This window comes from Coccomyxa subellipsoidea (assembly GCF_000258705.1).
Source record: "Coccomyxa subellipsoidea C-169, whole genome shotgun sequence".
NCBI classification, from domain to species: Eukaryota; Viridiplantae; Chlorophyta; class Trebouxiophyceae; family Coccomyxaceae; genus Coccomyxa; species Coccomyxa subellipsoidea.
The window spans coordinates 308,558-324,717 of NW_005178041.1; the positions used below are offsets into that span (position 1 = coordinate 308,558).

The 16,160-nt window shown below is 52.0% G+C and overlaps 4 protein-coding genes across 4 annotated transcripts; 3 read left to right on the plus strand and 1 right to left on the minus strand.

Moving 5' to 3' along the window:
- On the plus strand, positions 1–4,193 carry COCSUDRAFT_12451 (hypothetical protein; the record flags this gene model as incomplete). The annotated part of the gene is made up of 9 exons (XM_005650776.1): positions 1–67; positions 474–589; positions 990–1,157; positions 1,834–1,994; positions 2,383–2,476; positions 2,961–3,092; positions 3,319–3,375; positions 3,639–3,769; positions 3,983–4,193. Coding segments are annotated over 9 exons (1,137 nt in total), but the record flags the coding sequence as incomplete, so codon positions are not given.
- A 1,052-nt stretch (positions 4,194–5,245) lies between these two features.
- On the plus strand, positions 5,246–7,904 carry COCSUDRAFT_35012 (hypothetical protein; the record flags this gene model as incomplete). Its single annotated transcript, XM_005650777.1, has 6 exons — positions 5,246–5,350; positions 5,754–5,924; positions 6,270–6,538; positions 6,856–6,963; positions 7,220–7,356; positions 7,732–7,904. The coding sequence occupies 6 exons, from the start codon at positions 5,246–5,248 to the stop codon at positions 7,902–7,904; spliced, it is 963 nt and encodes a 320-aa protein (XP_005650834.1).
- A 135-nt stretch (positions 7,905–8,039) lies between these two features.
- COCSUDRAFT_21612 (transcription factor Tfb4) lies at positions 8,040–11,003 on the minus strand. Its single transcript, XM_005650778.1, has 9 exons — positions 10,748–11,003; positions 10,548–10,666; positions 10,316–10,395; positions 9,914–10,047; positions 9,357–9,547; positions 8,977–9,108; positions 8,681–8,773; positions 8,485–8,538; positions 8,040–8,333 (listed from the first exon to the last, which is right to left on the minus strand). The coding sequence occupies exons 1-9, from the start codon at positions 10,767–10,769 to the stop codon at positions 8,241–8,243; spliced, it is 918 nt and encodes a 305-aa protein (XP_005650835.1). The 5' UTR covers positions 10,770–11,003; the 3' UTR covers positions 8,040–8,240.
- A 1,898-nt stretch (positions 11,004–12,901) lies between these two features.
- Positions 12,902–14,534, plus strand: COCSUDRAFT_21614 (Fcf2-domain-containing protein; the record flags this gene model as incomplete). The annotated part of the gene is made up of 3 exons (XM_005650779.1): positions 12,902–12,975; positions 13,217–13,395; positions 13,805–14,534. The coding sequence occupies 3 exons, from the start codon at positions 12,905–12,907 to the stop codon at positions 13,987–13,989; spliced, it is 435 nt and encodes a 144-aa protein (XP_005650836.1). The 3' UTR covers positions 13,990–14,534.
- Between the last annotated feature and the right edge of the window lie 1,626 nt (positions 14,535–16,160).

The window sequence follows — 16,160 nt, forward strand, 5'->3', positions numbered from 1 at the left end:
AGCCTGGACTTCTTGAATAAAGTGCTGGAGCGCTCAGGTCTCGGCAACGCCACCAGCATCCCAGATGGTGACCCCCCTTTTGAATTTTTGAATATCATTGAATTGTCGTCTTGCATGTCACGATCATGAAGCAGCATGCATGATTACGCCTCCTGGCAGCTGCACTTTCTCATGCACCTAATGCTCAGCGGCTTGGGGGTTGCAGAGGGTCATGCACCAGTCAGGACAGCCAATGGGTAGTATTGAGGGTATATACATGGTAGTTATTATTGGCCACGGCTGGCCAGGGACGGTGTCAAGCATGTTTGGGTCTTGCTTGTATCTGGCGAGTCCATCAAGGGTGAGGATAAGTGGCAGCCTTTACCTGCAACCTGGCGGACGCACCCTGCATCTGGCAACCGCATGTATTAGTAATATATCTAGTATCCCCTGGCAGAGAGATGACAAGGGGTGATAACGTATAGGGCTGCGAGTGCCGGAGAACGGCGGCGTTCCCTGTTCCATGCAGCAGGCTAGGGCAGAGGCGGAGGCGGTGCTCTTCGAATGCACGGAGCAGCTGCTGCAGAAGCTGAAGCTGCGCCCGGACCAGGTGAATATGCATGCTCTCAATTAATACCAGTCCCTGGCAAACCTCCAATGGGAACTGCGGGAAAATGTTCTATTGCAGTAAGCACAAGTTCCCATGGAGGCTGTTGCACCCTTGTCTGAGTGATAGCACCTATCAGTGCTTCCAACTCCAAGTGGTTGTTTGGGGCATATTGAAAGAGGGTACTTATATTTGAAGATGCAAAACGCAGCTGACTTCCGATTTTGGGAGAAGGCTCCCATGCAAGACAGAACGATCATTGTAATTTGAAGAATACACATCGCTCTGGGCGTGGCCAAGATTGCCGAATCAGAACTGCCTGCTCAGCCAGCATGCCACAGAGATTTGGGTACTCCACAAATCCACGGTAACGGGTCAAGCATTGTATTTGCCTGCTTGCCAGGTGGACGCTGTGATCATTTGCTGCTCGATGGTGGCCCCGACGCCGTCACTGGCGGCTGCGCTGGTGCACCGGTTTGGCATGCGGCCGGATGTGATCACTTACAATCTGGCCGGCATGGGCTGCGCTGCGAGCACCGTGGCCGTCGGCCTCGCGCGCGAACTCATGCAGGTGAGATTACTGGAAATGGAATATATTACTATTTTTTTTTATTAAAACCATTCTTATTGCTATCACACGCCAGTCCTCAAGGACTAGGTATGTCAAGCAACACCTGAATTATAACTCTAATGGTATATGTACTTTGAATTAATTGGAGGGCTCTATGCCGGATTAGTCAAGGTGCCTGGCGGGAGAAGCTTGTGCAGACTTCGGCCCTTTATGCTGTGACAAAAGGACTAGCAGAATGTCTACACTTGCAAACGTGACTTTTGCCAAAAAAGCAATTCTAGCGCCCTTGCATGTTTGCAAATGCATTGCAGATTGAGTGTTGCGCCTTGATTGTTACTGGGGTCTTATGGGACAGAGTGTCTGGCCATGATGTCCGGGGCCACTGTTCGACCGAATTGTCACCAGGACTTTTGGCAATGCAGAACATCGTCAAGCAGGAGGTAATGTAGGGGTACCCCTACATTACCGCTAAGTTATAGAACAATTTCTGTTATTACCCCCTAGGTAATGCTCATGGTATAAATACTGAGCACCGTGCCCACGATTGTTTGGGTCTTGCTTGGATCTGGCGAGTCCATGAAGGGGTCGGATTTCGGCAGCTTGTCTGCAGACGCTCCTTGCTTCTGGCAGGAAGAGCGTGCAATACTAATAATAATGATGCTCGTGGCATGTGCAGGCGTACACAGGCATGCGCGTGCTGGCAGTCATGACAGAGCCGGTGTCTGCCTCGCACTACCGCGGCAGGAACCGTTCCATGCTCATCCCCAACGCACTATTCCGACTGGGTGGCGCTGCAATTCTGCTGTCCAACCATGCTTGCGAGCGTCGCAGGGCAAAGTGCGCTGCTGATTGTATCCCCTGGATTCTGTGACCCACTGCAGAAGCCCTCCCTTGGCAGTTCGACCATCTAAATATCATGAAAACTAGTTGACAAGGCAGGAATGCAATTTGCTGCGTGCCAGCTGGCGCGTTTGGGGGACCTTAAATGGTTGTAAAGTGCCTCAAAAGTAAGCACATGTGGTATCGAGGGGACATCATCAAGCAACGGCGTCGAAGCCACAAAGCTTTTCTTGTGCAACGAAAGGTTCCACGCGAAGTTTTAAGCTTTCTTCTTCACCTGTTTAAGCGTTAAGGAGGTGTCTGGAGCTTCGTATATCAGCATGCACATGAAGTGTGACTAGTCGCAGCTTCAAAGGCTAAGTTTAGCTGTGGCTGTGGTACACAGGTACAAGCTGAGTCACATAGTGCGACTGCACTTCGGCAGCAGCGAAGCGGCCTACCAGAGCATCTATAGGGAGGAGGACGAAGACGGGCACCTGGTGCGCTGCTTTTCATATTGGAATCACCGTAGAGAACACCTGCATCGCTCCAGGCCTGAGAGATTCTCTCACCCAACCGGCACAATGCGATGACTGTCCTGCCCTACCCTCTGGCATTGGCATGTGATTATAGCAAACCATGGCCAAGACATACCCTCCTCAAATTTCTGTATGACAGGGCTTTAGAATCAGCTTTAGAATTCGCAACTAGAGTGGTCCCCACGAAGGCACTTGCTTGACAAATTACCAGTCTCTATTCTTATCAATCTGTGAATTTGCTTTTCTTTCGAGCTCCCCAGCCCCTGTTTTGCAGCTCATGTTGATTTGGGCAGGCCATAATTCCCGGAGGACCCGCATTTCTCCGGCGCTCCCCTAGATTGGGCGGACTAACCGACCGGGAAGGTTTGCGCGTGCAGAACATGCATTGGATGAGTAGGTAGCGGGGGAATGGTCAGTCTGGAAATACTTGGTTGTGAGCCTGCAGGGCATTCGGCTGGGCAAAGATTTGATGGAAGTGGCGGGACACGCGCTGAGGGCGAACCTGACCTGCCTGGCACCGCGCGTGCTGCCGTGGGCCGAGCAGCTGCGCTACCTGCATAACGTCCTCCTGCGCAAGGTGATTGTTTTGGAGTTGTTGGGATTCCATGAGACAATGCATTGCTATTTCGCATATGTCCAGTTTCAAGAGGTGCTGCACAAAATAACGCAGCGAAGAGCGGTTGCCGCGTTTGTCGGTTATCCCAAGCAAGACCCTGTCAACCTTGTGCGCGGTGCTCAGTATTTATACCGCCCACCGCCAGCCGGGGCCAGTGAGCCTGGTTAGCTGGTGATAATGTTATCAGGTGCTGGAGCGCAAGGTGCTGCCCTATGAACCAGACTTCAACCACGCGTTCCAGCACGTCCTCATCCACCCCGGTCAGCCCTCTACATGCCATATCTCCCCTTGCACTTCTTCCCAATGCCCAGATCAAAATTATGGCAATTTCGAACGTGTATTTCTGTGTCTATATAGATACTGGCCTTCGAGGAAGTTGTGGAATGGGTGCATGGATGCTGTGAGTTGCTCTGGCACTCCTTGCCATTCCTGTGCCATTCAGCCCATTTTCAGTGCCAGATCGCATTGGGTCTGTGTGTCTTTGTGAGCGGCAGCGTTAGAGGAAAGCACAAAATGCATGCAGGTGGTCGGGGGGTGATCGGGGAGATAGAGAAGCAGCTGCACCTGACGCCTGGCCTGGTGCAGCCCTCCAAGGACACGCTGTACCATTTCGGCAACACCTCAGCAGCCTCTACTTGGTGAGCGCTTTGGTTCACGACCTCTGCCTGAGAGTGAAATGGAGCTGCATGCATCAACACTTAATTTGGTGTGAGGCCATCACAGCGCGCGTTATATGTGTAAGAGGCTGATGTGTGTTCCATGTATCTCCAATAGTAGTGGCCTGGTCCATGCTTTCATTGAAACTTCATGCTGCACTGCATGTTTCCAATATGTTATGCATGCATGCGCAGGTATGTGCTGGCGCACATTGAGACGTATCAGGGGATGCAGAGGGGAGATAAAATATGGCAGCTGGGGTTTGGGGCGGGGTTCAAATGCAACAGCGCAGTGTGGCAGGCCATGCGGCCTGTCAGGGACCGACACCGAGCCTGGATCAGAAAGGATGGCAGCGATGGCGTTGGTGTCAAGGATTCAACTGGCAGAGCTTCGAAATGGGACTGATCTGCTTTGCATCATCTTAAAAGCTTCTGAGCTGGACCTGTGTCTTGAGGAAGGCTGAAATGTACAACATCTGTACAGAGGAGGTGAGATAAGGGGGAAGCTGGTGGAAGCTGCACTCCGCATGTCTGCGCTGGCGACCCTTATCGCAGTCCGGTTGGTTTCAGTTGTGGATTTCCTGAAAGGAATGGTTTACAAGTCCATAAAATTGTGGTCAAGACGTTTACAATATTATTGAAAGATTTTTGTGGGGATCATTCCTTGCGCAAAATGTAGATCAATACGTGAATAACTGTAAAGTAGTCTATCTGGACAGCTTAAATATCCCTTCTACAACAAATTGTATCGATAATGCACCTATTACCATTCAGCTCGCTTCCTGCATCGCCCGCAGCAGCTTTCCAGGTTCTGGTTAAAGGAGTGCCCCGATGGCATTCCCCTTTGCTCAATAAGCACAGTCATTACCAGCATCGATGTCAGTTTCTGAGACTGCGTCATAAATCGTTTTCGAGCTATTCAGAACAGTCTGAGACCAGGAATGGTGAGGCTCCCATCTCGCTTGGCAGTTCGATGCCTTTGTCCTGGCCCCTGTGAATTGACTATTGATGACCTGCCCTTTGCATGCAGGAACGCTGGAAATATTCCACGACCTGTTGGAAGAGATTGGAGAGCTTTCCGCTGTGGAGCTCAGGCGTGGTCCCCATGGCTATGGCCTCTTCCTGACCCGCAGTGTCACCAAGGGAGAGGTCTGAGCTTGCACCCCAGGACATCCCACTCAATCTAGTCTGGCATATACTCTTCAGCAATGTCAGCACGCATCCATTCGCACTGTTGCAGCCGCTGGCACTCAACCCTGCATGAACCAATCTGCGTCACACAAATGTCCCGGTTTCACTGGCCTGTTTGATGTTTCTACTGGGCCTGTCACGACAGACATAGACACCCTAGGAAGGCGCACAAACTTGCAATTCAAGCAAGCAGCGGCTGGGACAGCGGCGAGACTGATTATCTCTGCGCTGCAGGTAATCCTGAGGATACCCATGGACTACTGCTTGATGGTGGACTATGATGGAGAGGGGTTAAGCCTGCCCAACTTTGCCTGGCCGCGGCTGCGCGACGCCGTGGCGAACAACCCGGAGCTACCTTGGGACATCCTCCTGGTGCGCAGCTCGCCTTTCTTTTTGGTTCTCTTCTGTGGTCCTAATGCGTGTCTGGATCTGCGATTTTGGCCCTTGTCTTGCAATGCTGGCATTTTGCTGGCATCCCAATAGCGAGTCAGGCTTGTCCTCTATGTCCCTGTATTAATCACATGCTACAGAAGATGAACTGATCTGGATGAAAGCGTTGTCAGGTGCCGACAATTGTCTGGGGTGAGGGCTGACATGCACCTCCGCCAGCTCAGCAGACAGCATGGACAGCTGATCCAACCGGATGCACTTGCCTCTTCCCCTGTTCTAGGGCGTGTAAGCCCACTTGTGCACGTAGGAGAGCAAGCAGGGAACACGCCCTCAACTAGGAGACACAAGCTTGCAGCTGATTGGAGGTGTTCCACTGATGTGGCAGGCAGTGGCGTTGCTGGATGCGCATGCAGGCGAGGGGGGAGTATTCTGGGAGGACTACACGCGCGAGCTGCTGCCCAAGCCTGGGCAGCTGTCGCTGCCCTTCTGCCTGCCTCCAGAGCTGCTGGAGCAGCTGCAGGACCCGGAGATCATCAGAGGGGCCCAACAGCAGCAGGTGGGGGGCAGTAAGGCTTTGCTGGGGCGATGTGTGGTCATGGACCCTCTCTTAGCTGCCTGGCAGATGCCGCCAAGAACCTGTCTGCAACAGTGGACTGGTCGGAGAGTAGCTTATCCAAGTTCTAGATTGAGTGGAGCTTGAATTACATATACAGTCTCACAAGCGATGGAAGTGGGAGTTCATAGCAAAAATACTATCAAATTGAATGCAGCTCTGGCGCCACCGAGCAAGACATAGAGAAAGACAGGGTCGGGGATAAATCGCCCAGCGCAGATCTCACGCTGAAAAGATCACCACACTATCAATACCCGGTCAGCCAAGGCCATTTTTTTTGCTGTGCAGGCACGGCTGGCAGAGATGCTGCCAGAGCTTGCGCAGCCGATCGAGCCCGGCATTTGCACGCGGATGCAGTGGGCCTTCGCGTGCGTGCGCAGCCGCACGTTCCGGCTCGGCCCGGCATGCCACGCGTTCGTGCCTTTCATGGACATGACCAATCACTCGCTGCCACCTGTCGCTGCGTTCCGGCCGCATCAAGGCGCTGTCGAGCTTTTGGCTGTAGTGGATGCAGATGAGGGAACCGAGGCCACCATCAGCTATGCCCTGGCCGACGGGTGCGTCAGAGGCTTACTCTATAGTGAGGATATCATCGTGATTTACGGATGACTTTGTGGGATTTCCTCTTGCAGTGTGGAAATTATCGAGTGGGTTTATGAGATATATGAGAAGCTCAAATAATAGTAATAATCTGCGCGATCTGGTCTGGGTGAAGCAAAGCTTGTGTTGGTGATCACAATCTTATGCTATGGCCTGCCTAGGGGTGTGTGGTGCTTGGCAGGTCTGTGTTGCCATCGTTCATGAAACCCATCCATCTGAACGTGGCTGTGTGTGTGTTTCAAGACATCTGAGATGTGAGCATGTTGCTGTGCAGGTGCATCAATCAGCGGCTCATGCAGGTGTACGGGTTTGTCATTGAGGGGGGCAACCCTGCGGAACGGCTGCCCTTTGGACCTGAATCTGACTCAGACGCACCAGACAGGTGATCTTCCCCTTATGTTAATTTAAACAACTTGTTTTGACATCGAAAGCTTTTTCGCGGGCTTGATCATTTGCTTATGGGGGTAAAACAGTCCTCCAGCTGACACTGTCTATGACAAATAAGCCTCCGTTGTGTTGCAGAAAATTCTGCCTCTCTGTCATGCCGCATTTGTTGACTTCCTGCAACCACTTTTGTGCATTTCACTTCCAGCGTTGCGCTTGAGTTTGAATCGGCTTACATTCCCCATTGCGCACAGGCCCTCATCCTCTGGAGATACGCTCAGCTTGCAGCGCATAGAGTATCTCCTGGGGGACCAGGTGTTTCTGGAGATGCTGTCTGGGAAGCACCCCTACCTCACAGCCGCCATAAAATCTCTACCGCTGGGAGAGGGGGGTCCAGTGAGGGTCCTGCCAGGGGATCCAGTGCCTGATCAGGAGCGGCGGCTGGCCGAGCGCCTCGTAGGAATCTGCGAAGGCATCATGCAAGGCACGCGCCTTGGTTATGTAGCTTGGGCATCAATGCACAGTTGTGATGTGATTTCCTTTTCATGGCTGCGCTTCATGCAATCATTGCATTGGCTGGATTTCTGCTGCCTGTGATCATAGTGCCAGCCTCCCAACAAGGCATTTCGGGTGCACGCATAGTCGTGATCATGATTACGGTATGTTATTTGACGGCTCTTGTGGAAATCTGGGCATTATACGTGCCGTGTCAAAAGTGAACAGTAGAGTACTTGCCAAATATCAGAGTGTTCAGATTTATGTGCAGGTGGCGGCACTACGTTGGAAGAGGACTGTGGTCTCAGGGATGCAGCCTCAGATCAGCGCCGAGCAGCAGTGCTAGCGTATAGGATAGAGCGGAAGGCGCTCGCAAAGACAGCACATGCCTTGCTAAAATCTTACATTGCCGACAGGGGCGATCAACGACAGATAAACAGCTGAGCTGTTACAAGATGTGTTCCCCTGTTGGGCTATCGTAGGTACCTTTGTTTGTGATGTCAAATATGCGCACAAGGCCTTGGAGACCTCCTAGGAGATCTCTGTAAGGTGCAGTTGAATGGGACCGTTTGGCGTACCATGATGTAGCGTTTACAGCAATGCTGGCATGATTTAAATCCCCAGAATGAAAGTAACACCACCTGCAAACTTCTTTTGCTTGTTTACTAGTACTCTGAAGCTTGGCCATCAAACTAACCCATCCAGCTTGCATGCTGATGTTCTGCGGCTTCAAAAATTCATTGCAATGCACTCTCTCGACTGGCATGCTTGAGCCTCTCTTTACACTGCGGCTGCAGAGGCTTTCCGCTTGGTGGCCGGCGTTCGAGCAACAACCTTGAAAGTTGTCCCGCATGTGCTGCACTCCGTAATACTCTGCATCGCAGCAAGCGAACCATCAGCAAACTCAAAACCCAATATCAACGTGAGATTTATTGGCCTGCATGTTCAACATCTGCAGATTTGAGCATGTTCCCCTCTTGACCAATAAAGCACAGGAAGAGAAGACGAGATGCATGGTTCTCACCTCACAGAAGATGGATAAGCAAACGGAGCATACATATCCCAGGTCGATGGCCCGCTGCAAAGAACACACACCAGACTTCTTTCAGTTTTCCTCTCTCGTCGCCAACACTGGCAGGGCTTACCATGTTGCTGGAAATGGAATTAGCTAGAATGGGACTATGCATCAATAATTTGTTGCAAATGATTTGAAAATGCACCCTGTGACAGAAGCAGGCCGCCCGGAAGTCCACCCCAATTGGACGCGGAAGCTGCAGGAAGCTGCGCGAGAACGCGTCTCCACAAAAGATTGTCTGCGCAGCAACAAGCTCCAATGCTATGACATTGTCTGCATGTAGAGCTCTGTACATGCAGAATAACGACTGACTGCCCGAGTCTCTCCGGGCGTGAGGGACCATTGCAGGTGGAGGGAACATCCTGAACCTTTGCAGATGCCACACGAAAATTACTTTGGTGCCGTCATTGAAGGATCCGAAAGGTTTGGAGGGGTGCACACCAGCAGGTACTGCAGCAGTGCGTCCTTGTGCTTGGGTCGCAGGTATATCCCATTCGTCAGGTGGGCTGCCTGCTGCAGGAACGCCGAATCGCTAGCGCCCAGCATGCACGCATCGATCACCACCTCGCACCGCTGCAGCAACAAATAGAAGCACATCAATATTCAGTAAAGACCACTGATTGAACAGCATCCCTTCCTGTCTCAATCCAAAGCATTCTCAATTTTCCACCTCTTAAGCTAATCACACCTTCTTGCTGTGAGCCAGCGTTTGAATAGCACCCAAGGAGGCAATTGTTGGCAATGTGCTTGATCCCAACAAGCTCCTCAACTGTCCTACGAAGAAAGCTAGATGGGCTCAAGATGACATTTGCTCTATGTACCTGGGCGGCAAAGATGGCATTCATCACAGAGATGTACTGCTCGGTTGCGTCCGGCGAGCCCTTGAGGCAGAGTAGTCGAGGCTGCTTGCGCGTGCGGCTGCCGCCAGCAGACGCCAGCTGCGCCTTGTTGATGAGGCACAGCGCCCGAGACAGCGCCCCTGCCAATACGGCTGGCCGCGCATGGTCCCCGACTGCAGGCACATGCCGGCACATGTTAGCACCCCATTTGCTGTAGTCTGCACTCGCCCTTCTTGTCCAACAATGTTGATATCTCAGCTCTTGATGGCTGCAACACGGCTTGGCACCTCGCTGCTCCTTCTGGTCTTGCAGCAGTAGTTTTAGATCCCTCCAATGAATATTGCATGATTGAACAGGTGTGAGTCCTTCCATCTTTAGGCAAAGCTGGCAAGCTGACATACAATGAGAATAACTATGCGTCCTGAAGCCCACTGGGTGTCCAACAAACAGCCCCTGAGGGAGGCTTAGGTAATGAAGGAGGCAACTCGACCAGAACAATCGTGATTCGGTTTCTATTTTGCAGGTCTCAAATTCCTCACCAGGCAGGGCAGCCTGCTCCTGCAGCAGGGCATGCAGCTTCTTCAGGACCTCCTCTGACGCGTTCCCTGTGACGGCCCCGTGTTTCGGCCCCTGCCGCTCCCTGTGCACCGATGGTGATGTGTACAGCACCTCGCTGCAGTGCGCACCACACTTTATGCGTCAGCCCCCCCCCCCTCATCATGCGGCCCATATGCACCCTCTTATGCATCATGTCAGCGGTGCTGACTCAGCACCTCATATGCACACATGATTCCCAGATTCCCAGGGCCCCATCAACCTGTTGGTGTGCCAGAAGAGCAGTACACCAGATATTTCGGTTCAGCACAGCAAGAAGCAGCAGGCTACCATCTTCAGTGCAATGTGTGAAAGGCACAGCCATTCCTGTCAGAACAAAGGACTACCTTTGGTCTCCACATGCAGCGATCACCACAAGCTCGTTGGCCTCGTTCAATGCGAGGAACGTGTTGAGGAACACCAGAACCTGCAGGCACACAAGATATGCCAGGCTGTGATTCATGCAATCCCCAGTGAGATATGTACCACCCTGCACGCACAGACACAACAGGTGCATAGGTAAAAAAAATCTGAGGGAGCCTTCTGACAGGTTTTCTGGTGGAAAGATCACGTTCGCACCTGCTGAAGCAATGTCGTCAAAGAGAGGTTGCCAATCACAGGTGACTCGCTCTCATCAGCTAGCGCTGACCAGAGGTCCTCGTGGGTCTCCAGAACCACCACGAGCAGGCAGCTATCATCTGACGACGACAAGCCATGCATCACTAACAGAAATATTCTGAAAATCTGTGATAAGAGATATCTGGCTTTGAGCAACTCACCGTCCTCATCACTTGGAGCCATCAACTCCTAGTAACAGGAACCCATTTGTGGAAATACGTTCGCGTGATCCGACACGGTCCTCCGGTATTACAGCATATTACTGACAGTTTCCGGCACACTAGTTCACCAGATTACACAGGTACAAAAGTGCTCCTTGTGAATCAATTAAATCTGGAAGTGTGAATCCAGTGCAGCATCTACATAGCGACGTCGACTGTCAAGCGGTCATCTGCACAACTCTGATCTTCTCGAATCAATTTTCACCCATCTTTGACTGCATGTTTCACTGAATTTGTGTCTTTGAAAGATTTCAGGGCACGTGAAAGCATGTGCGTTCGCACGTGCAGCAGACAGCCCACTTCTTCAAGACTTTGCTCAGCCTGCGCTGGCTCTCATCAGCCAAACACGGTGGTGACATATCTTGAAGCGCAACACAATTGGTCTAGCGAGGTAGCTGCAGCATTTGTTTACCTTGACCCAGAAGAATGTGATCCTAGTAAATAATACGCAGGTCTCGTTGGGCAGAGTCAGGATGGTAAGCCTGAGATCTGGGAGTACGACCGGTAACGTGGACATTGGAGGTCCAGCAGAGGTCAGCAGCAAGCGAACAAGCCGTCGACCTGCAACGAAAAAGGACAGCCGCCTGGCTGTGACGAAAAGCAACGAGGAAACTCCAAAGGAAGACGTCACCGCCTCTACTCGCAAGATCACGCGCACGAGCCTCAAGATACTTGCACCGATAGCAGAAGCTCCACAATCCGAGACTTTCGCTGGTGAGGTCACCTCGCTGCTACTTCTATAATGAAGAGACCTTCATGATGCTACTCTGTCATTAGGGTCGCAAGTTTCAATATTTGCAAGACCTTCATCATATTGCAGATGCAGGAGCTTCAGCAGACAATGAGACTGTCAGAACGCCTCAGCAGAAACCTGCTGCACCATGTCTGCCATACCTGACTAACCAGCAGTCCTTGGACACGCCAGCCAAGCACACACGTGCAAGGAGCAGGCAAGAACCACATGCCTCAGCATTGAAGCCCAGCAAGGGAACTGCAGCATCTACTCCCGCCAGACAGGCAGCTCCAGGCAGCAGTAAGAAGCCTCTCCAGTCAGTCAGGCGGGTACACAAGGAAAGAGACACTGCCCCCAACTCAGCTCAGACATCAGAGGAGCCTGGCACGAGCTCTGGCCATAATCTTCGATCTGCAGATGCAGCAGCGGCTGTGATGGGCCCTGTCCGTGGTGTGGCACTACACAACGGTGATGGGGAGGCCTCGTCAGCAGACAGCGAGTCTGAGGAAGCAGAGCATGGATCAGCCTCAGAGGCAGCAGGTTCAGGCGGCAGTGGAGACTCAGAAGGCAGCGACGAGGCGGACTCTGCCAGCAGTGACTCAGAAGGGAGCGAAAACGTGGGCAGGGGTGTACGCCTGAATGCTGAAGCTGCAGCAGAGTCGGATGAGGATGAGTCATCTGCCAGCTGGTCCTCGGAGGAGGGAGATGACGAAAACGAAGGGGATTTGAATAGCATGGCGCAAAACATGCTTGCAGCGCTGCAGTCCATGGATGGCAGGCGGCCTGCAGCTATTGGTACTGCACTGGAAGCTGCACATTCAGGTCCGTCCCTTTACATGCTTTTCAATCTGGATCATATGCTCCTTGCACATCTGTTTGCACTGAGATGGCAGAGTCTTATTCCAACGCAATCTTTGGGTTGCATTGGATGATTTGAAATATGGACCGGCAGCTGCATATTGTAGTCTTGAATCTGGATATGATATTTGCTTCTGTCCAGGTGGCGCGCCAGATCTGGCTGAGGAGGATGTTGAGGAGCTGCGCTGGGAACCTGCCGTGAAGCTTCCTGAACCCATCGCCCCCGGAGACGGCGCTGGCAACGGCAGTGGCTCTGTTCCCCTGCACGGAGCCATACCGCTTCTTGGAAATCAGGTGCAGGCCGTTCTTGGTATCCCATTCACCTAAAACTGTACTGCTTGCAGATTTGACACCTAAATTGGGCTCAAGAAAGCATAGTATGTATCTGGTCGCAGCTAGAGCTGACTGTGCCTTCGTGACATGACATGCCTGCTCACAGCTGTGACTTTTTGGTAGTGTTGTGTCGTGTAATAGATCTAACCGGTGTCAGTGCGTGCCTGCAGCTCATGGCGCCTCCGGTGGATCCTCGCAGGCGCGCGCGAGAGGCCAGGAAGGCCGCCCCAGACACCGCCGGAAAGTGAGCCACTCCCCTTTTCATCCATGCAGTTCTGTGCCTGGCAATCATGCGTGTGATCCACGCATGCAAACAACACGCATGCTATTCTGCAATCACAATGCGTGCAGACCTTCAGGTGCGCTGTTTTCATATCTGCAGGTGGTGTGAAGGCTTCACACAGTCTTTCCAACCTTATTGGTACTGAATTTGATTTAGAAGCTGCATCTGTGCTGACGGGAGGTTTGTGCTGTGATCCACACAGGGGCTGGTTTGATCTGCCGGCGCAGCAGATAACGCCAGAAGTGAAGAGGGACCTGCGGCTGATCCGGCTGCGAGGAGCCATGGACACCAAGCGCTTCTACAAGTCGCTGGACAGCACCAAATTCCCCAAGTATTTCCAGTTCGGCACCGTCGTGGAGGGCCCCGCCGACTTCTATGCAGGTGCCACTGCACTTCCTTAATGACTCATTATGGTCTCCAAAGTTACAACTCACCTTGGGCAAATCTGGCAGCGTCCAACTTTGCAGAAAATTTTAGGCAGCCTCCAACTTGCTGGACGATGCTTGCCATACTTTGTATTGTCACCTGGGGTCCAGTTCTATATGCCAGTGCCCAGCATGAATTCTGTAATGTTACAACCGCATGTCTCGGCTTTTTTCCCCTCCCTTGCAGACCTTGTTGTGGTTGTGGAGCCTGAAATGCCGGTGTGGTCAATGCCGAGATCGTTCAGTGACATGGAGTGTAATGCAGCCCTGCGTATCACACTAAATCTTGTGCCATGCTGGTATCTGAGATTCGCTTTTGATATTCATGGGTCTTTTTGGGCTGAGCCTGCTTGTGTGCCTGGCAGGGCGCATGACGAAGAAGCAGAGGCAGGGAACACTGACAGACGAGCTGCTGGCTGATCCGGACCTGGCCGAGGGGCGCGCCAAGCGCTATGGCCGGCTGCAGGAGGAGCGCGGCAGATTTGCACGCAAGAAGAAGCGGCCCACCGGCAACGAGCGCAAAAGGGTTGTCAAGAGGCCGCGTCATTGATCTTCCTTTTGGTGGACGTGCCCCTGTGGTTGTCTGCCACAGCCCTGTGAGTGCAGAAGTGCTGTGGGGGCGCAAAAAGAGGCGGCCGACCGGAAACGTGCGCACAAAAGTGATGAAAAGGCCGCGCCACTAATGGGCATGGCTTGGCAGACGCTACCTTGTGCTTATGTTCCACAATGGTGGCAGTTGCGCCGTCGCCACCCGCGCTCGAAAAGAGGCAGGCGACCAACAAGAAGCCAAAATAGGGCGTTTTTACTTGTCCAATGCAAAGTGCCGCGCTGCTGCTATCATCGGTTTGCATGCATGGCCAGCCACGTGCAGCAAAGGCATGCTATGACGTCTTGCAGCCGTGTGATCCCAGAAGCGCTGGACACGCATGCGCGAATGCAGCGGCGTTTTGGGAACAAAGAGCACAGAGAGCTTGCCTTGTGGTTTCAGGTTGCGTTGCTCTCTATCAGTGAACATTTGCGTATCCCAAAGTGGGTTAGATTGTCAGCTGCATGCTGTCCTGATAGAATGTGTCATGTAAGGTCTAAGGTTGAGGCAGCAGTTACTTCACAGCAACGTACCAAATTTGCTTTAAAGTGCACATTTCTTAGAGACGCTCGCCGTTCAGCAAGTCATGATTACACGTTCGATTGCATGCTATAGATATGAGTTCATTCTGTAGCAGGTGCCAACACAAATACATGCGCGCATGCAGGTGCTCTCTCTAACCTGCATGCCGTTTACAAACTTCATGTTCTTGAGATTGCTGTTGCTTGGCATAGCGTGATGGGGAGAGTTTCACTTCTTTCCAGATTTTTTGCTCCCACCAGACTGAGTCTATCGACCTCCTTTTGAAGCTAAATCTCGGAACGCCAGTCGTAAAATTGCTCTCCTTGGGACATGCACGGCTGAAGTACTGTGTGCATGCAATGCACTTGACCACAAAGCCTGCAGCTCTGCCCAATCACTAGTTAATAAGAGAAGAATGTCACTAAGTTGATGTCAGACAAAAACTAGGATTCCTCTTCGTTGTTGCCTCAAAAAAGTGATCACTACCTGTCTACATCTATTATACAGTATCAGGGAGGACCTCATGCGCAAGCCTTCCAATCGGAGCAGTCATTATAATTAGTTATTGTACTCAGTCATTGTAATTACCTCTGTGACCAACTCGCTGCCTAGGAGCAGAACTGCACAGGTACATTTCTATCTACAACCAACATGGATCCGAGTCCGGACTTCAACCTAACTAGTAGAAGAACAACCTAGCTTTGCCTATCAAGTTACAGTTGCAACACCCAGCTGTGTACATGATCTTGCTGCTGCTTGCGCTGCAGTACACACCAGCTCGCTCTCGTGCTCATCATATTCGCACAAACTCACATTGCTGGAGCCACTGACTCAGTAGCCGCCTTGGTGACTGAGGTTCTTTTAAAGGCTAAAGCTGAAGCGCTGCAGCAAGCTAAGGCCTCAGCACAATGCGGCAAACAGCAACTTTGCTGATCCGCTGCCTTCCCAGCTGCGCTCTGCCCCAAAACACCTTGCTGATGACTTGCTGCCCAGCGCTCTGATGTGTAAAGAAAACCCCACATGCACATGGGAGTTATAATAATCGGACAACACCCTCACCGGGTGTCACAAGAACAAGTAATGCAGGGCTGCGGAGTCTTTGGCCAATGACCAATCAGAGGCATCCGTGGCGACCTCATGCTTTTGCTGATATGGGTGCATGATGCGACGTGCATATCATCCCAATGGGCTTCATCAAGTAGCTGATATTGCAAAGGCATGCATCAGCGGTGCCTAAGCGTGAGATCACTGTGAGGGAGGTGAGGGCAAGCTCCAGCTAGTGTTGTTGAAGAGAACGAAGGGGTTGATTGGCGGGGCAGGGCGGAAGTCATAACTTGAGTAGCGGATGGGAGACTGCCAGCTCTTGTGGCTTGCACTGTCCAGGTCGAAGAACTCATGGACCAGCACTCTGCAGAGCAGGCATATGGTTCAGGCCAGATTTTAGTCATCGAGTGTTCTCGAATGCCAGCAAATGGACTAGATACAAGCTCTTCAGCTTTCAACCGTTGGCTGCCACCTAAAATCATTTTCGAAAGTTAGCATGCGCATGCTTTGATCCTTTCGTGGATCGGATGATGTCAGATTCTTTGCAACATAAGGATAATGTTTGTCCT